General features: G+C 37.5%; 1 protein-coding gene across 7 annotated transcripts in view; it reads left to right on the top strand.

The window, feature by feature from the left end:
* ECHDC1 (ethylmalonyl-CoA decarboxylase 1) overlaps positions 1-21,653 on the top strand; it is a 43,495-nt gene that overhangs the window by 7,313 nt on the left and 14,529 nt on the right. For 5 of the 7 annotated variants that reach the window (XM_060283396.2, XM_060283399.1, XM_030853510.2 and 2 more), the window contains 4 exons: positions 2,461-2,508; positions 6,062-6,283; positions 8,834-8,976; positions 17,672-17,724. In XM_060283396.2, the coding sequence (XP_060139379.1) occupies positions 6,064-6,283; positions 8,834-8,976; positions 17,672-17,724 (416 nt within the window). In that variant the 5' untranslated portion in view covers positions 2,461-2,508; positions 6,062-6,063. The remainder of the gene's footprint in view (positions 1-2,460; positions 2,509-6,061; positions 6,284-8,833; positions 8,977-17,671; positions 17,725-21,653) is intronic. The other 2 variants (XM_060283398.1, XM_060283400.1) reach the window with 2 other exon arrangements.

Below are 21,653 nucleotides of genomic sequence, written 5' to 3'. Positions count from 1 at the left end.
ATCTGATGATGTCTATACTAATTGCCCTTGTTTTGGTTATTGGAGGTAGGGAAGTGTGTGAAGACAGAACAGACAGACTCCTTACAATGAAAGAGGATAACGTTTATTGAATCTATTATCCCTTCATAATACTTAAAAATGCTAATGATTTTATAAGCCTTACCCCTTCTTATTTTCTAGTTTAACTCCTTATTCTTTTCCCTAAACAGAATACTATGGAAAACAGGGAAATTTATTTATTTTTTTAAATAGTCATTTAAGTTCTCATCAAGTTTCTTTGGCACAATTCTTTTATACTGAAGTCATGGTCAATGTGGAAGAGACCTCTGCCCCAACTGAATTTTCCATTGAGTGGTCTCTTCTATATATGACTTATCCCCAGGGGCAAAACATGCATAGAGCATATTCTAGGCAAAAGCAAGCTTGGTCATATTGTGTTTTGCTCTGACCCTCTATGTAGACCTCTCAGTTTTGTGAACTGATCTGGCAGGTGACCTTGAGAGCTTATTTTTCTTAGACTAGAAGCAGGCCTAAGGAACCCTGAGCCCTACTGCCTTTAACCTTCTTCAGATGCCTTCCGAAGATAAAGGCAGCCCCTGCTTCCATGTACCACACAAGCTGAAAAAGAAAGAGAGGAGAGGAGAGAGAGAACCCAGTAGAGAGGAAAAGGAGGAAAGGAGGGAGATGAGAACAAAGAAATCCAAAGTGGCAGCAGTGCCAATGGAAACAGTTTCACTCTGTTGCCTTCTACAGAAAGCTGTGGTACTTTGAATGTAGTTGGCTCAAAACCGATAGCATCTTCCTTTGAAGGAGGAGTGGGGAAGGTAGGGCAAAATAGGTCAAGTCATGGGTTCCCCATTTAAATTTGCCACGAATAGTTACTAGGTCTTTTTTAAAATTAATTAATTTTTATTTATTTTGGTTGCACCGGGTCTTAGTTGTGACATGGTTTTAACCTCAGTACTCACTGGGTAAATTGCCTTTCATTCCTAGAAAGTTAGAGAATGTAACAGGCTAGTCCTAACCCTTGTGAGGGAAATCTGGTTATATAGTTAAAGTATGAAGAATACTACTAACCAGACCCTTGTAAAATATGTATTACCAACTACAGACATTATAAATAGGTAGAGCGATGTTTTGTTATCTGTTACTTACCATCATTTCTTGAAAAGTGTTAGTATTTTCATTAATGATCCAGTAGAGATTGTGTTGTATGCAAACCCAATTTGTAAACATGAAAAGAAAAAAAATATCAGACCCAAAGCTCTTGTCTGTTTTGTGAAAAGGAGGAGCAGGGGCTCCTAAGCTAGGACTGACCGTGGAGTGGTGGTCCTGGATCAAACTGACCAGGGGCCAGTGAAAAGGAGATCTCCTTCTCTGGCTGACTGTAATACCCTTGAGCACTTGTAGCTACATATCCCGGACTTGCATTTCCTAGAATTCCAACAATGAAATAAACTTTTTCTATATGGCAAATAGAGATCTTTTATTTAGTTTGGGAAATGATGGTTAGGTACAGTAATCCCTGTATGGTAATAACCACGTTAGGTATCATTTAGTACCGCAAATATTAAATGTAAAGCTCTGTATGCTAAAGCCATGAATAAGATGTGGTCCCTGCCCATAAGAGTTTTTGAATTTACTGGAGGCAGGAGCTTCATCTCTAATTCTTTCTTATCTGGTTTCTGGTTGTACATCAATTTTTAAGAAATATCATTACCTTTAATAAGGACACTTGCTCAGTTGTCAGACCTGCCAGAACCTTCAGACACCTATGTGGCCACCAATGGCAATATTTGTGTTCTTTATTAAATATCTTCTATGCAAAAAACAGTACTTAGAAAACTAGTCTTGAAATTGGCAGTTTAGAAGGTTGGGAGAGATTACTAGCAAAGGTAGTGACCATCCCCTCTAAATTTGGAATGATATCCTTCAGTTAAAAAAATGTTTAGTGAGAAATGTAGCATACATGCATATAGTGAAAAGAGCATAAGAAGAGTTTAAAGAAAGGCAACAACAAAAAGAAATACCTGTGTATCCATTACTTAGGTTAAGAACTACAACACATTCATTCTGAAACCTTACTTTTTCAAAAGTATGTTAGGTTAGCTTTCTTCATTCTTCATGTCTACATTTATTTTCATTCTGGCTAACTGTAATACAACCTGATTTCAAAGTAAGTAAATGAAAGCAATCTTTTATAGAAGTAATACATGAATAGTAGTGTCGCACAGTTTCATATAACCTCGTAAATGTTTTGATTTCATCCGATAGCCTTTGTGTAAAGTATGTTCTTGTCTATTCAAAAGACTTGTGATTCTAGGCGGCTATTTAGTTACCTAAAATAGTGTCTCAAGTTTTAAAGGTTTTTATAAATTGATAATTTGTTTTAAAAAATTACATGTATTTATTTGGAGAAAAAGCAGAGTGAGAACTTGAAGAGCTTTCCTGTTGTTTCAGAATTTGACAGCAAGCAGGTCACTCTCTAGAGGAAAGCTTCACATAAAGGTAAGCTTTCATTACTTGTAAAATGGAAATGTGGGCCCTATTTTCTGTTTGTCTGTTTTCTAGATTTGTTTTGGGAGGGTAGTGGGACTATATAATTTTCATTCTAATATATTAGTGCTAACGTAATCAGGTGAAGAACTGATACTCTGGAAATATGTAAGATGAGAGTATTTTGAAAGTAGAGCCCTCTGCCAATATTTTGGCCACAAGACACTGCAAAAAAAGAGCTGATCTGAGTTTACTTCTTTCTTTGGTTACTCCCCAGCAGAACTAGAATGTTGCTTGATTTTTGTTCTACTTCTGCTTAGAATGTTAAAACTTGGAAAGAATGAAGGGAAATAAAGTATAATCCCATGCACTGATTTAATGTCTTTGGATCCATTTCTGCCTATAGAAAATTCTTAGACTTCATGATAAAAGTTTATTGGTGAAGAGAAAAAAATCCTTTTATGAAGTTATGGCTATATTTTAAATTTGATGCAGGTCTCTAATAGAGCTTAATAAAAGGAGGTATTTTCTATTTTCAACTAGAGAGTTGAATATTATTGCTGAGTGTGTATGTATTTTGTTTCTTTGATAAAACTAAAAATACTTTTTTTTTCTCTCTGAAATAGCTAGTTAGCAAAGGGGAGATCACTAAATAGGAACTCAATAAATACCAATTGAATTGTTACCAATTATATCTTACCAAATGCTCTTATCATATGCATGTATGTTTATATACTAGGATCCCAGTCCTTTGAACTTCTTGGCTATAAAAACCTATATACACATGGTGTAATTTACTTAATGGCTTTTATGCAAAGAAACTATTCAACCATTTTTTATTCTTAGAATGAAGCTATTTACTTTAAATAATCCAAGAAAGAATACTGTCCTGTTTTAAAAGATTTATCTTAATTGCTAATCTAGTTATTATGTATGTTTTTTGCAATTTGTCTTTTAAAAAGCAAGGAAGGCTTCCAAGCTCATTTTGAATGATATATTTTGACCTTATTTTTCCCACAGACTTTGATCACTGAACTTGAATCTAGGGATAGTGAAAGGGGAGATGAAAAAGAAAGAACAGTGGTTGGGGGTGAGAGGGCTTTTTTGCACATTGCTGGAGTCGTGAGCATACATACAAATATACATATATATCTTGTCCTGAGAATATAAGTTTTGCTAATTTAATTTATTTCTAGCCCCATTGCTTGTAATTTCTCAATAACTCCTGAAATTTTGAGTATAGATTTCCTCTGCTAGCTAAGAGAATCTTGAGAGAACTTGATACTTATATTTAGTTGATAATTTAGGAAGCCTCCAAAATCCTTGTTTTTTCATAACTCTTTCGTACTTTTTAATTAGTAAAAACATTGTATTTCCCCCCCCATCCCTTTCATTTCCCATAGACCTAAATTTTCCCACCTTAATCACTTTATTTCCCCTTCAGATTCATTTTTTAGGTTCATGCTCAAGTCCTGAGAAGGACTAATTTTAAATCTTTTCAATTTCTTTGAAAATGTATATGAAGATTTGTACTTCTGGGGGCATACGGTAGAAAGATAGCTCTGATCTTAAGGTGTAGTATACAACTGATTGGTGACCACTGTATTCATCCAGGTACATAGGTTTGAACTATGTTAGTCATAGAAGAAGTAAAGGATGAGAAAAATACAAAAGGTTGCGTATGAGGAATGAAGGTGGGGAAGGAGATTGGGTTTTCCGCTGTGGCTTTCTGGGTTGAGGATACTAGGGAAGGAATAAAGTAGTTACAGGTTTTAAAAGTGTGAGTTAGGTTTAAACAGTGATTTTGAGAAACCTGTGGTACATCTAGAGGTGAGGAGTAAGGAAGTAGATTTTTGTTTGATTTAGGAGGACTTGGGCATAAGGTCTCAACTAGAGATGGAAACGTAGAATTTGTTGTCTTACGAGTTTTAATAAAAACTGTAGGCAAATGAATAAAAGAATTCCAACAAATTAGTACTAAAAAGGCAAAAAAATGAGCAAGAAAACTTGAAGAGGCACTTTATAAAAGATGATATGCAAATAACAAGCATATGAAAATGGAGCTTGACTTCATGAGACATCATAGAAATGCAAAGTGATACCACAATGATATACCACTCTCTAGAATGCCTAAAATGGAAAGAAAGGAAAAAAAAGACATTGGCAAGTGATAACAGGGTTGTGGAACAACTGGAACGTTCACTAGCTGTGGATGTGAAAACTCTTAGGCAGTATCTTTTAAAGTGAAATAAATGAACAGATGTGATCATTATGACCAGTGGTGTACCCGGAAAATGGCTGTGGGGGGGGCGGGGAGAGATTGATATGTAGAGTTTGCTAATACTCTCACCATGGTTAATTTCAAGCTACCTATGGTTTAAAAAGCAACTTGCAAAATTCTTCAGTGTTTAACAAGCAGTTTTAGCCAGCTGCTGCCTGACCCACTAATTCCATTTCTAGATATAGCCAGCAGAAAGGCATACTTGTTGACCCAAAAGACAGATACTAAAATGTTCACAGCAGCTCTACTTGTAATGCCAAAACCCAGAAACAACCCAGATGACTATTTACATTAGAATAGATGAATTGTGATATATTCATATAATAAAATACAACAATGAAAAGAATGGACTATTTAGAATCTAAGTACACATAATAATAGTAATGGGTGTCACAAACGTAGCTGAAACCAGACACAAAAGAATATTTACTATATTTTTCAATTTATATAAAGTTCAGTAGCAGGCAAGCTAATGTTGGTTATTAGAAGTCAAGATAGTTGTTATTTTTATTTGGAGTCATGTTCAGTTTCTTGATCTGAGTGCTATTTACTTGAATGTATTTACCTTGTGAAAATTCATTGAACTGTAACCTATGATTTGTATAATTTTCTGAACGTATTTTTTATGTGAACAAAAGTACTTACATAGGGCAAAAAAGCATTTGGGCAGATAGGAGATTACCCAGAGATGAGATATATAAAGTGAGAAGAGTGACAGAAGTTTGGGGAATACAGAAACCACACACATACATTCCTATTTCTTTGCCCACTTTCCTCAGGACCCATTCCAGCTTTTTCTATAAAGCATTACATAAGGTAAGGATAATGCTAAAAATAAATTTTCTGTTAGAGACTGGAACTGCTCTGTAGCATTTCTGCATAGAGATTGTTTCCAAGGGAACTTCTGGACTGAATTTATTCTTAGATTTAGAGTTAAAGGAAGAAGAACTGCTGTCATGAGGAAGACTCCCTGAAGGCAGGAGATGGTGCTGACTACAGAACAGCAACATTTTTCTAAATCCTCCTGGTGTGTTGGATCTCAGTAAATGCCCTATAACTACGTCATCATCTCCTGATGATATACTGAAATAATGTAACTTATATCCTTTGGTTTGAGAAGCGGGGGGGAAGGGAAGCAATCCTATACACTTCTCAGAGAGTGTTTTGAGAAGTAGGGAAGTCCTCCCAATAAACAGAAAGGTCTCTCACTAAAGCCTATTAATGTATAATATTCTAAAAGTGTCTGTTTATCCAGACTACTGCATACTTATCTTTCTTTTCCAGAAATGGCAAGACATGTTTTGAAGACATCACCTATCCCTATGAAGACAAAATTGCTACATCAAATAGGATTGCCACTTTATAGTACCTCTCATGGCTTCCATGAGGAAGAAGTGAAAAGAAAACTTGAGCAGTTTCCTGGTGGATCCATTGACCTTCAGAAGGAAGACAGTGGCATTGGCATTCTTACTCTGAACAATCCAAGTAAAATGAATGCCTTCTCAGGTATAGAGAGCTTTCTTTTGTTAGTTAAAAAATGACACTAAATCTAACCTGCTGTCCCATGCTTTTATCCTTAAATCTGTTGAAGAATTCTTGAAAGTCATGGTACTCTTTGTAGAACATGAGAAAACAAAAAAAACAATCACCTGAACCAGGAACTCTTTTACTAATTGTGAATATTTTAACGTTTTTAAAAAATCCGTGAGTATGGATGTTGGTAAAAAGGAAACCATCAAATTAATCTTGATTATTTTTTCCATTGAAATTTTAAGTGCTTAATAACTTCATTTGTTTGTGTTCAGCTAATGTCACTGGGAGACAAAGGGAAGGATGTTTCAAAGATTTTACAACCTAAAGAGAAAAGCCTAAAATGAGAAAAAAATTATTTAGCTTAAATTTTTTTTCTATGAACTGAAATAAGACTGTCATTTTAACCATGTAGTTCCAGTAATCACTGAGAACACTGCACTTGCCTACTTGTTGCCCCTTTCTAGCTCTGAGATACAGGTAAATACCTTTTATTTACTAGGCAGCACTCTTGGCATATAAGAATTTTATATTTAAGAGACCTCAAGGTCCAGGACCTGTGATAATTTGTAATTTTTTACCAAAGCTCAAATTTGAATTATCCTACCATGAGGTTATACAAGAGCTCATGAGTTACCTTCCTGACTACCCAGCACTTGTGTTTCCAGGTGATTTTGGCAATCTCTGTTTGTTAGTTACATACTTATTGTGGGGGGAGCGAATTATATTTTATAGTAGCATTTAAAATATTGGGTTCAAAAATATCCCAGTAAAGTTTCTTGTGTCTATATATAATCCTACTTATACACATAACTCAGTAGACTGTAAACTTTGTAAATTATTAGTGGTGGGTCTTTAAACACAAGATGACTTTTCTTTACATTCAGCAGAATTCAGAGATGTCTCTATTAATGTTAACCAATAGAAGTATAATGCAGGACACAAGTGTCAGCTACATATGTAATTTAAAATTTCCTAGTAGCCATATTTTTAAAAAGGAAAAAGAAAGGTAAAATTAATTTTAATAACATATTTTATTTAACCCAGTGTACTCAAAATATTTCAACAAATGACTGATACAAAAATTATTAATGAGGTATTTTCCTCTTTTCTTTTTTCATACCAATTCTCTGAAATCTGTTATGTATTTTACACTACTGTTACCAAATCAGGTCTGGTTGCTTGCCACTCAAAAATCAATACTCAAGAGACAGATGTTGGTAGAAAGGAAAGTAGCTTTTAATCAGAATGCTGGCAATCTGGGGAGATGTTGGATTCAGTTGTCCCCCAAAAACCAGCTCTGAAGATTCTGCTCAGCCATGAAAGTTTTAAAGGGAAAAGGGGAAGTAATCTCAGTCGTTGAGATAAGGGGTCAGAATCGTCGCCATCCCCGAGTGTGTGCAGGCTTGTTGACTTCTTGTGATTTTTCTTTAGATGCTATCTTGTTCACACAGATTTGTTCTCGAGATTTCTGAAGGGGAAGCTAGGGAAGAGATCTGGTCATGTCTTAATTACTTATTCTTCATTTCTACTTCTTTGATCTACGGAAAGAGCCAACAGGTTAGGCAACGTATTGTGTGATCAAAAGATCTGAAAGTTGTGCTAGGGCCAGAGATGAGTAGAGGATGGGGGTGCCTGGCTTAAGGTTAGTGACAAGACAAAAGGGGCCTCCTGTAGAGAGCTCTTTCCTGCAAAGAGGCCTTTCCTGCCCAAAGCTGTTCACACTACTGCACATCTCAGTTTAGGCTAGCCATGTTTCAAGTGCTCAAGAACTACATGTGCGTGGTGGCTGCTTTACTGGACAGTGCAGCTGCATACCCTCAACTGGTTCAGAGAATAAAAGCCAGTTTTTATATTAGCCTAGGAAAAATAAAATTAGAAAGGTAAGACTGCTCGAGAGATTTAGACTAGATAAATACTTGTTTTAACTTACTACTGAATAGCTACAATTTATAATTTATATTAGTAAAACTTTTTATTCAAACGGAAACAAGTATTAATTTGATGCCTAATATTTAAAACTAATACAAGCAGAACTGCTTTGATTTGGATGATGGTGGTTGGGTTGGGTTGGGTTGTGAGATGATGAATTAGCTCCACACCACACAACTCTCAAGGCCCTTGTTTGAAAATCAGCCAACCAGATACTCTTTAAGGTCTGTTTCAACTCTTATGTTTATTTTACAAAGTCAAAAAGATTATTTTAACTACTGGTACAGATTTCTCATACTTAGGGCCAGCATTATTTTTTCTACCTAACCACATATTTATGTGACTTCTTAATTAAGGGGGAGAGAGAGAGAGAAAGAGGTCACTATCAAGTTGTAAACTTTTAAAGCAGAGACTGTCATGCTTGCCTCTTTTGTATATACTCCTTAGTACCAACATGATAGGCATTTGATAGACATTCAGTAAATATTTGTACGATTTGTGACCTAAGAGTCTTGTTTGACACCTTACAGTTTCTAAATTATTTCTATTTGTCCAATATTTTATGTGTTTTTGACTCCCCCTCCCCTCTGGCAGGTGTTATGATGCTACAACTTCTGGAAAAAGTGATTGAGTTGGAAAACTGGACAGAGGGGAAAGGGCTCATTGTCCACGGAGCAAAAAATACTTTCTCCTCAGGATCTGATCTGAATGCTGTGAAAGCACTAGGAACTCCAGAGGCAAGTATTGTATGAATTATGCAATAGGTTCTACATGTTTGTCAGACATCTGGGCTAAGATACTTATATTCTACTTACATGGTTATTATCATGACAGCTTTTCTTTAATAGCTTTCTAAGGATCCGAGTTTTTGTTTTGCTTCTTAAAGTAAAGATTAGCTTGTAATAGTGTGAAGTAATGAGGAATAAAATGAAGGACAGGAAGACTAGCAATAAAAAGTTCATTATTAAAGCCAGCAAGGATTTTAATTTTTTTAGTGGAAGTCCCTTAGCATCTCATGATAAGGAGTTTTCCATGAGGTACCTAGCATAGCTTTGGCACATGGTAGACTTCAAAAAATGCTAACAGTTAAAAAATTTTCTTTTGAATTATGATTACAGAAAAGGAATCCGAATCATCTCTCATTATCTGTCCTCCGAGCAACCTGTTTTTCTTGAATTCAGCTGTCCACTAACATCCCCTAGGCAGGAAAAAAAAAAAAAGAGAGAGGGTGAGAGTGAGTGAGAGAAAGAGAGAGAGAGAGAGAGAGAAAGAGAGAGAGAGAGAGAGAGGAGAGAGAGAGAAGAAAAAGAAAAAAAGGTATCTGTTGCCATTTAATTATAGATGTGAGCTGTACATAGGTAATAATGTTTTAATGTTATTGCACAACTCTCATACCACTCTATGTAGTATAATGATCTATTTGCATAATATATGAGGAAGGATCTCTCTTTTGGAAATTTTGATAGATTTGTATTTGAATGCTGGTTTCAACATTTTCTGGCTAAGTGATTGGGTAAATCACTTACTCTTTCTAAGTCTTATTTTCCTAATCTATAAATAAGAATTGTATATTTCACAGAGCTATCGTGAGGATTTAAGATAATATATATAAAGTGCCTACTAGCATGGTGTCTGAAAAAGGTAGCTATTATTTTTATTTCAAAGATCGTCATCCATAATGATCCGTAATTTGTAGCAGCACTAGCCTTAAATTTGTAATGCCTCTGAACGGTTAGGGTGGAACTGCAGAAATGCATCTCGGGGCGGGGGGCTCCGAGGAGCTCTGGTTCTTTATGTCTCAGATTGGAAAGAATTCAGCAAGAGGCAAAGTGATAGATAAGAAATGATTTATTAGCATAGGATGCTTATAGGTTTACAAGCAGGCAGGCAGGAGGGTGCTGCCCTGAGAACTTAGTGGGCTACAGTTTTATAGTCAAAGGAAAAGTGGGGAGGGGGAGAAGACCACCTTCTTCCTCATTCCTGAGTAGACATCACACTTCCAACATTGGTTCCTCCTCCATGTCGGGTGGGGGATTTTTCTTGTCCCTACATGGTCAAACTGGGGCTGTCATAGTGTAATGGAAATGAGCAAAAAGGTGGTAACATATACTAAAATATGATAAATCATCTCAGCTTTCAGTATAATGTCACCTTTTCCTTATATTTTTATTTTCAGTGTATGCAGAGAAGCATGTCCTAGAAATCATTAACTTACTGACCTCACTGGACAGGATGTGGGTCTCAATCCACCATTATTTTATTGTTTGGGGCATGTCTCATGCTTCTGTTGCATGATTTTGTTGCTAAGCAAGCCTGCTTGGTTTTGTGGTGAAGCAAACCTGCTTTCTTGAGTGATCATTACCTTACAGGGTCTCCCATGCTTTGTCTTTACTTACAATCTCCTAGTGGGATTAACTATTTAATCACCTACTTTGTCCCTTTAATCTGTCCCTATCAAGAGCACTAAGCTGCGGATCTGAATATATGGATTCTTGCCCAGGCTTTACTGATAATTAACTATGTGACCTGCAAGTCATTTGATTATAATTTTTCATTTCTAGAATAATTGTATTGCTAAGCACTTTGTTCACAAAAGATACTATAAAGATATTGTAGAATGAGATAATAGATTACTGTGGGTCTGGTGTGTTGTCAGCGTTGGGCTGCACCCTACAGGCCTGCAAGGCCTGTATTTGCCCAGCTTTAAGACCTAAGAAAGAGCCCGGAGTCAGTGACAGAGACATCAGTGGTTCAGTGGATAGGGGGAGCCTCTGAAGCAAGGTCCTGGAGCAACACCCCACCATCTGCAGCAGATGGCGGGTCGGACAGGGCAGGACAGTCTTCACTCCAAGGGCAAGGGGAGATGGGAGATTGCCAGTTTTAAGGGGAACTAACCTCAGGTTGGCTCATTGGTTACCAGGGAAACTAGCAGAGGGGCACGCCCCTCACCACCCCTTTGTTAAGAACAGTCACTAGCTGGGGCCTGGGGCAGGTATGTAGGAAGGTCAGTCATGTGAGTAGGGTGTAGGTAAAGCAGGCACTGGTGGAGCAGGGAATGTATAGAGAGCCAGAGAACAGCCATCTGGAGTGGCCTGACCTTCCAGTCAGATAGGAAAACACCCCTAAAAATGTGAAAGGTTATTTTGCTTTCTTCTAGTTAGAAGGTTGTTGCTGTCTAACTAGATCATGTGGCCAGGAATTTTTCCCCTATAAATGTAAAAACTAAAAGTGGAGACATGCTAATTGTTTCACATATATGTAGCCAGCCTGATGTAAATCATGTAGGGAAATATGTATCATTTTTATTCAGACTTCAGGTAAGGGATCACTAAATAAAGTTTATTCTTTCCAGTAAGGACATTCTCCAAGTAATCTGCTGTCTTGAATGCCTGCAGTAGAGTAAGATTGACTTTTGATCAACAGTTGAGAACTCGGGTGGTGTTACCCCAATGCTTAAATAACACTGCCGGTGTTCGTCCCTTGTAGCTATGCACATCTGCCAGTCTCATTAGAAAAAAAAATATGGACTTGTGATTCTGCTTTACAGTGTGTATGCTTCAAGCCCAGATTGGTATTTAAAATACCTTATTTTATTTAAAGCATTTTTTTGTGTAGATGGTTCCTTTATTGTACTTTTATGAAACGTTCTTAGTCATAGTTATAGGAAATATATAGCATGGAAATAAACAATTTGAGTAAATTCTCTTTATGGATAATATTAAGAAACACAGTAATATTTATAAAGTATGGTGTATTTGTCACATGATGATTTTTGAAATTAATAAGAAGTAGAAGCAGTTTACATAAAGTTCCTGTTAACTATTTCCATTTCTCATATAGAACATATTCCTGTATGCCTGAGAAGTACCTATAAATATGTGTAAAACTGAAATTTTCAATGGCCTTGGGACTTTTGAGGCTCATGCATGTTTATGAATTGCAGCTGCACGTATAAACGCATCTGTCCCTCACAGCTGAGAGATTCTGAGATGCTTAACGTGACTTTAAGTATAAACAGCCTTTCTCTCAACAAAGCTCTTCTTTATCTAATATACTTACTCTTTGTTGTTGCAAATGCCTCATTGCATCTGCCTATTTGGTGAATTTGCTCTTCTGAGGATGATGAGATAAGTAGAATAGATGATTTTAGTAATTGGGTTACTTTCCCTTCTCATTATAATAAGATACATGAAAGTGATTATTAAATGGCTTTTTTAAAAAAGATAATTATGTTGATGTTTTTGCCACTGTATGTTTTCAGTTTTGAAAAAATATTTTATTAATGAAAATTACCAAATATAAACAAAAGTAGACATGTCGACTGAAAAAAAGTTCATGACCTAAAAGTTGAGAGTTATGTATTTTTCAGCAGGCATTCTTAGGACTTCAAGCCTGGAGACAGCATCTCAAATAACCCTGAGAAACTGCTCCGAGGAGGTGAGGGGGAACCGGAATATATAGGAGTATTTGCAGCAAAGGGCAGGTAGTCGGAATGTCAAAAGATTATTGTTAATTAAAGAAAACCAGATATCTCAAGTTAAGGAATTTACTGCTTTTCTATCTATAGGGAGGTGCAAGAGTCTAGGCTCATTGAAATCATTCCTTTGATAGGCACTTCAGCTATCTGGGGCCAGTGTTCTGTGTTTTCTCATCCTGAGTTTCCTTAAATCTGCAGTGTTGGGGTGGCTGCAGTCTAATGACTGCTAGATGGGGGGCATTCCTTGTTTCCATCCCGAGTTCCCTTAGGGTTCACCATCAGCAGTGGCTCCTGTGACTGATGGCTGTGACATCCTTTGTTTAGTGATATGACAAGCAATATTTTTCTTCTCAGACTAATACGTTGAAACCCTCATGTACTCATAATAGTATCAACAGTCATCAACATTATATTTGCTTATCTGTCATTCTAGTTTTTTTTTTTTTTATGTATGTGGTCTCCTAAGAGGTTGGTTTCATATTGGTACCCTTTGTTTAATGAGCAGGAAAAGAGCTCTAATTGTTCCTATTAGGCAGTTAATCCTTGGTTGAGAAGGTCCAGGCAGGGAGATGAATTAGCATAACACAAGCGTTAGCCCTGAAAAGTTCTGGGACAGAAAAAAAGAATAAAATAGGAAAAAATCTAGTGTAAGTATTAACCCATTTATAAGATTTGAACCGATACTACCAATGTTCTGCAGACTAAAAGAAGTCTTTTTTCAGAGGGCAGAAATAATCAAAATCCAATTGGAAGCTTCAAGATACGGGGTAATAAAAACCTGCTTACTCTGCAGTGAATGGGTTTAATGCCGCAAGGAAAAGTCTGGCGTTTTAGAAACCTTTATACTCTTAATCTAGCTGGAAGATAATATCCTCCTTTGTCCGCTGACCTCCCTTGTTACTTTTCTACCAATCTGTTGCCCCCTATTTCTCTGTTGCTTAAATTTCCACAGTGATCTCAAAGTTCTTGTCTAACTTCTTTGCTTTTGCTATGACTGTTGTACAGTTCCATTGTAGCCTTATTAATTTGTAGACGAGCTATTATAATTTTCTTGAAACCCTTCCATGTATTTTGAGGAAATTAATATATACAACAAGCACTTAGGGAAAAAAAAAGAGGCTCATTTATGGTTATGTTACTGTAAGGGGCACCCCTTCCAGGGCCCAAGAGTGGACTCTTGTCTAACACTCGGAATTGAATTGTCCAAGGAGACACCTGTACTGACAAAGCAAAAGACTTTACTAGGAAGGGGTGCCTGGGCAGAGAACAGCCAGGTATAAGGAACCCAGGAGAACTGCTCTGCCACGTGGCTTGTAGTCTCAGGTTTTATGGTAATGGGGTTAGCTTTCCAGGTTGTCTCTGGATAATCGTCTTGCTTGTACCCATATTTGGTCCACTTCCTGGCAGCGCATACATCTCTCAGTCAAGATGGTTTCCAGCGTGAGGATTTCTGGGAGGTTGGCAGGACATATTATGGGCTGGCATCTCCTCCCTCACTTTGGCCTCTCTTCCGGCTGGTGGTAGCTTGTCAGTTCTATTTTCCTTATCAGGACCTCCTGTTGTGAGATAATTCATTCAAGCAGTTATTACCCTGCCTGGCCAGGGCAGATGATTTCTGTCAGTGGTTCCCTAACAGTTCTAGGATAAGATATGTTTACAGGCTGGGCGTTTTTCCACTCAGTATACATGTGGTTTAGAGGAAATATGACGTTGATAGTTCCCTTGGGCACTTAGGCTGGGCATTGTGCGTCTCATCTTTGTTATTCTAGGAGGAGCTGGAGGAGGAGGGTTGGGTCTCAGGGTATCATCCAGATAGGATGGAAGTATCCCCTTCTGCAGCAGCTCTGAAAACCTTTATTAAGTTTAAGTTCCAAGCTCCCAACTTTCATTCATCAGAGTAGGTCTAGATTTTCATTGGTTCCTTTCTTTCAGTTTATTCTATCACAAGTCAGGGTTTCTCTGTCACTGGCTTATTTTCATCCTGTAGCCTAGGAAGAAGCCTGAACATTTAGTCATTGTTGGCTCAATAGCTTTAGGGAATAAATTTAATAAATTAAATATTTCTTCTCCCTAGGTCATGTTGGCTAGTGCAATGTAATCTCTATGATACATTTAAAGCCAAAGCATACCTTATTATCTGATTGCTATTACTGATATTAATTATAATGACGATAGATAACATTCTTGTTCTGGTACTGTATGTCAGGCACTGTTCTAAGCTCTTCTGTGTTGTAACTTATTTATTACTAATTCCCCTAATGAGATATAGGTACTATTACTAGCACCATTTTACAGGTGAGGAGACTGAGGCACAGAGAGGTTAAGTATCTTGCCAAAATTCAAACTAGCTATTAAGTGGTAGAGCCCAGATTCAAACCTAGGCAGTTTAGCTCTAGAGTCTGTGTTGTTATCTATTATTCCATATTGCTTTTAAACATTTTTAGTGTGATTTTTATCTTTTGAATGAGAAGCATAATAGTACATAGGTTAATACCCGCTTCACTTTTATTTCTACCAATTCTAAAAAATTCCATCAGTATTTTAAGTACTCTAAAATCTAGTAATAGAAAATAAGCCTATTAAAATTACTTTGTTGAGATAATTTAACAGGCTTTATAGGACAGATTTTTAATAGAATATAAACCATTCTAGTTTTAAACCTTCTAGCTCTTTGTGCTTGTGTTAATTTTCTCATCACTTTATTGTATAGACCGACCTTCCTGATAAAGGCTTTCAGTTAGGAAATTAGTATCATACTGGTTTTTACCACTCATTGACTGCCTTTGTTTTATGAATCAACATAGTTGTCCATCTTAAATTCATCTGAGTCAGTTAACTTCAGCAAGCACATACTATATGCAGAACATTGTACTACTAGCTTCTGAGGATAAAGAAGGCATTTTGTTAGCCTCAAAGACTTTATTATCTAGGCCTAGCAAATGCCATCTCCCCTTCTCCTCTATAAAACCTTCTCAACTACCCCAACCCAGTTGAAATGAATTGTTTCCTATTTGCCACTGTTCTCAGCTTGTTCAAGCGTTTCTTAAAATACTTATTATACTATACCTTGAGGCATGTTGCATTTCTTTATTTCTCACAAGATTTTTGAGGACTGGGAACTGGGACCACATTCTACTGATTATGTTCCCTATCCTTATTTTGTAGAGATGATGTGACTGATAATAAATCCAAACACAGTGTATACAATCTATAAATTCTGTAGTTAAGTTAGAAAAATAAAAATACTGCAGAAACACAAAGGAGAAAACTATTACTGTGGGATTTAGAAACTCCTGATGGAAAAATATTTGATCCGGGCATTCCTTGAAATAGGTAGAGAAAAGGACAGGCTGTTCCAAATAGTGGGAATGATGTAAGCAAAGACACAGGAACAACCGTAACTGTAAGGTGTTAAAAGAATGACAAATAGTTTGTCGTTGCAGAAGTTAAGATGCTTGGATGAGGGGTGCAGTAGTCAATAAAGTTGGTAAAATAGTTTGGGATTAATCCTTCCCAAGGAATTTAGACTTCATTTTATTGGTGATATGAAATTATCATCCTACAGGGAGGTTTTTCAGGCAGGATGCAAGATATATCACAGAGGAAAAAGGAATTAAATATAGAGAGACCAGTTAGGAAACAAGGCTGTTGGTAATCATCTAAGCATGAGTAACACAAGTCTGAACTAGTGTTGCGGCAGAGAAAATAGAAAAAGAAGGGATTTGCATTGGAAATATTTCAGAGGAAGGATTGAGGGGACATGCTTGTTAACTCATCGAGCATGGGAGAACTGTGAAATGGAAGAGTTAAAGATAATACCAAAATTCTGAGCCTTTTGGACCAGAAAACCTTTCCTATTAACTCAGAACTCACTCTGTGATCTTTTACAGAGTATCTAGGTACATTTTCATCTTTCCAACCATTCTTTAAGTCAAATAGAACAGGTTTTTAAAATTTTCATTCCTTCCTTATGGATGAGAAAACCAAAGTTCATAGTTACGACCTGCTCAAGTTTATGTTATTATTATGTGGCAGTGCTAGGATTAAAACCCAGCTTTTTCACAACCAGTTGGTTTTGCCATGCTGAATTTGAAGTATTAGCAGAATGTGAAATTTCTAGCAGGTTTTGGGACTCTACATGAAAACAGTAGTTGAAGCAATGGGAATGGTTGAGACTTCCAAGGGAAAAATTGTAGATAAAGGAGAGAAAGAGAATCATGGATTGGAGTTTTGGTAATAGCATTTAGCTGAATAAAAAGAGAGAAAGAAGAAAACTGGAAAATAACAATCAAAGAAATAGGAAGGGGATCAGGAGTGGAAGATGTTGCTAGAAACTGAGAATATCAAAATGCAGAAACTGGTCAAAGCAAGATGCCGTGTATACTACGGAGACACAGAGGAAGATGAGGATAAGGAAAAGCCATTTAATTTAACAATTAGGAGATTATTAGAAACCTTTGAGGAGAATCTTTTGAGAGAAGGTTGAAGACCACATTATACTAGTTGAAGAAAGTATATGAGGGAAAAAAGAAGGGGCAGTGAGTTTACACTACTATTAGGAAACTTGTTTTTTATGTTTATATTCTTAGGGGATCAGAGTTTGGGATAATAGGTGGGTTTGTCTTATGCCTCTTCCCTCCAAATTACCCTGAGTAGAACTCCCCTCTTTTCTGGGGTATATGACTTAGGTGTGAGAGTTACTCTCTCTCTCTCACACCTAAGTCTTTACTAATAGCGCATGCAAAGCTGAGCTCAAGGAACCCTAGAAGATCCACACAGCTAAATACTGCATCATTTGCATTTCAGACAGCTTCAAAGAGTTTTAAATGATAACCTCATTTTATAAAGTTTGGTATATTTTTGGCTTTATTACTTTCTAAATCCTGAAAGTGTTTTTTAATAATTTCTTATATAATACATTTGCATTGTATCTTTGTGCTTATTCTTATTTAAAGGATGGAATGGCCGTATGCATGTTCATGCAAAACACCTTAACAAGATTTATGAGGTAATGTATCTTTGTTTTTAAAATATAATTTCTAATAAACCAAAAATAGCTCTTCATTCTGTGATTTGCAGTAGATAAAAAGCAGTCACTGACTTTCTAACCATATTTATTCTAATGATGAACTATTTGTGCCATCAAGGATTGTCATATAATTAAATGTTACTGAAGGACATACAAGTATGTCTCTTAAAAAATAAGAGATGAGAGATAAAAAGAATTAAAGACATAGCACTTTTCCCTAAAGAGCTGATATTTAGGTATAATCTGGTTATATTTAGGTATAGACATGGGAAGGTTAAATACTGTTACTAGAGCAGAATAGACACTGGTCAAGAGGTGACACATAAAGATTACCTAATATTCAAAATTAGTAGAATGTATAGTGAAGTGGTCTGTATCCGCAAGGAGATAGAAAAAGAGTTCCCAATTGGAGAAGGCTTTTACAGATTTCTGAGGAAGATGGATTCACTTTGCACCTAGATGAGGAAGAAAAATGAGAAAATTTTGGGCCTGTCATTTTGTATTTGGGGTTACAAAGTGTGAAATGATTGGGTTGATTAGCTTTCTACTTCTATATTCTGAATGTAAACAATTTAAATATAATTATAACTAAGGAAATTCATATTTATTTAGCATACTTGTTTATTGGACATCACTGTATTTTTGGTACTCTTTGTATGTGAGTCTAGAAAGAAAAGTGGAATCAACATTACTGTTTAAAATACCTTCTTCATTGTCTTAGCTCCTATTCACCTACTTCTCCCTATTACATTTGACTTTTTCTTAAATAAATCTTAAAACTTGGGTTTTTTTTTTTAATAATCCTTTTTAGGGACGTCCCTGGTGGTCCAGTGGTGCAGAGGACGTGGGTTCTATCCCTGGTCAGGGAACTAAGATCCCACATGCTGCAGGGTAACTAAGCCCATGTGCCACAACTACTGAACTCACGCACCTCAACTAGAGAGCCTGCGTGCCGCAAACTACAGAGCCCACGTGCTGTGGAGCCCGTGTGCCACAACTAGAGAGAGAAAAAAACCCACATGCCACAAATAGAAGCCCGTGCCCTGCCAGGAAGAGCCCGCATGCTGCAACGAAAGATCCTGCATGCCTCGACGAAGATCGTGCATGCTGCCAGTAAGACCTGATGCAGCCAAAAAAAAAAAAATCCTTTTTTTTCTTTTTCTTTGCGGTACACGGGCCTCTCACTGTTGTGGCCTCTCCCGTTGCGGAGCATAGGCTCTGGACGCGCAGGCTCAGCGGCCATGGCTCACGGGCCCAGCCGCTCTGCAGCATGTGGGATCTTCCCAGACCGGGGCACGAACTCGTGTCCCCTGCATCGGCAGGCGGACTCTCAACCACTGCGCCACCAGGGAAGCCCAAAAAAATCCTTTTTATTTGGAAGCAGTGTGTGTTAAGAAATTTGCAATTACTTTAGACCTGCACCTTTTCATTTTGGTTAGACCTACAAAAAATTCTGTACTTTCAAAACATTTTAAATTCACCTTTTAAATACACACTTTGCAAAGTGGGTCTTTGCAAACACAAAAGGTTAAGACTTTTTTTTTTTTTTTTTATGGTACGCAGGCCTCTCACTGTTGTGGCCTCTCCTGTCGTGGAGCACAGGCTCCGGACGCGCAGGCTCAGCGGCCATGACTCACAGCACTAGCCGCTCCGCAGCATGTGGGACCTTCCTGGACCGGGGCACGAACCCATGTCCCCTGCATTGACAGGCGGACTCTCAACCACTGTGCCACCAGGGAAGCCCAAGACTTATTTTTACTTCAGAACCATTCTTTTATATAGGATCAGTCTCTGGATCATTTTAGTGAGTAATGAAAACATTTTTGATAGGAACCTTCAATAACAGTTCTGGAGCTCAGTCTTCTGTACCACAATTCTTCCTTTTGGATACAGCCTTAATTTTCCCATCCATAATTTGATACCAATAAAAATGGACTAAGACAGTATCACATTGAATTATTCCCGATTGCCAGCTGCTGAAAAGTTCCAGGAGCTGTATCCAGGCCTACCTCAGAGATATTGCAGGTTAGGTTCCAGACCACTGCATAAAGCGATATCGAAATAAAGCAAGTCACAAGAAGTTTTTGGTTTCCCAGTGCATATAAAAGTTATGTTTACACTCTACCATAGTCTATTAAAGTATGCGATAGCATTATGTCTAAAAAAAATGTACATACCTTAATTTAAAAATACTTTATTGCTAAAAAATGCTAACCATCATCTGAGCCTTCAGTGAATCGTAAACTTTTTGCTGGTGGAAGGTCTTGTCTCAGTGTTGACGGCGGCTTACTGATCAGGGTGGTGGCTGCTGAGGGCTGGGATGGCTGCGGTAATTTCTTAAAACAAGACACCAGTGAAGTTTCCTGCATCAGTTGACTCTTCCTTTCATGAATGATTTCTCTGTAACATACAGTGCTGTTTGATAGCATTTTACCATAGAGGAACTTCTTTCAAAATTGGAGTCAGTCCTCTCAAACCTTGCCGCTCTTTATCAAATAAGTTTATTTAACATTTTAAATCCTTTGTTGTCATTTCAACAGTCTTCACAACATCTTCACCAGGGTAGATTCCATCTCAAGAAACCACCTTCTTTGCTCATCCATGAGAAGTAACTCCTCATCTGTTAAAGTTTATCATGAGATTGCAGCAACTCAGTCACATTTTCAGGCTTCAGTTCTAGTTCTCTTGCTGTTTCCACCACATCTGCAGTTACTTCCTCCACTGATGTCTTAAACCCCTCAAAGTCATCCAAGAGATTTGGAATCAACTTCCTCAAACTCATGTTAATGTTGATATTTTGACCTCTTCCCATAAATCGCAAATGTTCTTAATGGCATCTAGAATGGTGAATCCTTTCCAGAAGGTTTTCAAGTGACTTTGCCTAGATCCATCAGAGGAATCACTATCTATGGCAGCTATAGCCTTATGAAATGTATTTCTTAAATAATGAGACTTGAAAGTCAAAATTACTACTAGATCCACAGACTGCAGAATGGATGTTGTGTTAGCAGGCATGAAAACAGCATTAATTTCATTGTACGCTTTCATCAGAGCTCTTGGGTGACCAGGTGCATAGTCAGTGGGTAGTAATAGTTTGGTTTTTATAAATTTATTTATTTATTTTTGGCTGCATTGGGTCTTTGTTGCTGTGTGCGGGCTTTCTATAGTTGCAGTGAGCAGGGGCTACTCTTTGTCGTGGTGCGCTGTCTTATTGCAGTGGCGTCTCTTGTTGCGGAGCACAGGCTCTAGGTGCGCGGGCTTCAGTAGTTGTGGCATGTGGGCTCAGTAGTTGTGGCTTGCGGGCTCTAGAGCGCAGGCTCAGTAGTTGTGGCACACGGGCTTAGTTGCTCTGCGGCATGTAGGATCTACCCGGATCAGGGCTTGAACCCACGCCCCCTGCATTGGCAGGTGGGTTCTTAACCACTGTGCCACCAGGGAAGCCCTGGGCAGTAATAGTTTGAAAGGAATCTTTTTTTTCTGAGCAGTAAATCAGCAGTGGGCTTAAAATATTCAGTAAAACATGTTGTAAACAGATGTGCTGTCACCCAGGCTTTGTTGTTCCATTTATAGAGCACAGAGTAGATTGAGCATAATTCTTAAAAGCCCTAAGATTTTCAGAACGGTAAATAAACATTAGCTTCAACTAGTAGCGTCACCAGCTGCATTAGCCCCTGACAAGAGAGTCAGCCTGTCCTTTGAAACTTTGAAGCCAGGCATTGACTTCTCTCTAGCCATGAATGTCTTAGATGGCATCTTCTTCTAATATAAGGTTGTTTTGTCTACGTTGAAAATCTGTTGTTTGGTGTAGCCCGCCTTCATGAATTATCTTAGCTAGATCTTCTGGATAACTTGCTGCAGCTTCTGTATCAGCACTTGCTGTTTTATCTGGCACATTTATGTTACGGAAA

The sequence above is a fragment of the Globicephala melas genome, chromosome 14 (assembly GCF_963455315.2).
Source record: "Globicephala melas chromosome 14, mGloMel1.2, whole genome shotgun sequence".
NCBI lineage: Eukaryota > Metazoa > Chordata > Mammalia > Artiodactyla > Delphinidae > Globicephala > Globicephala melas.
Note: the sequence above shows the minus strand (reverse complement) of the source record. Positions and strands in the feature narration are given on the sequence as shown.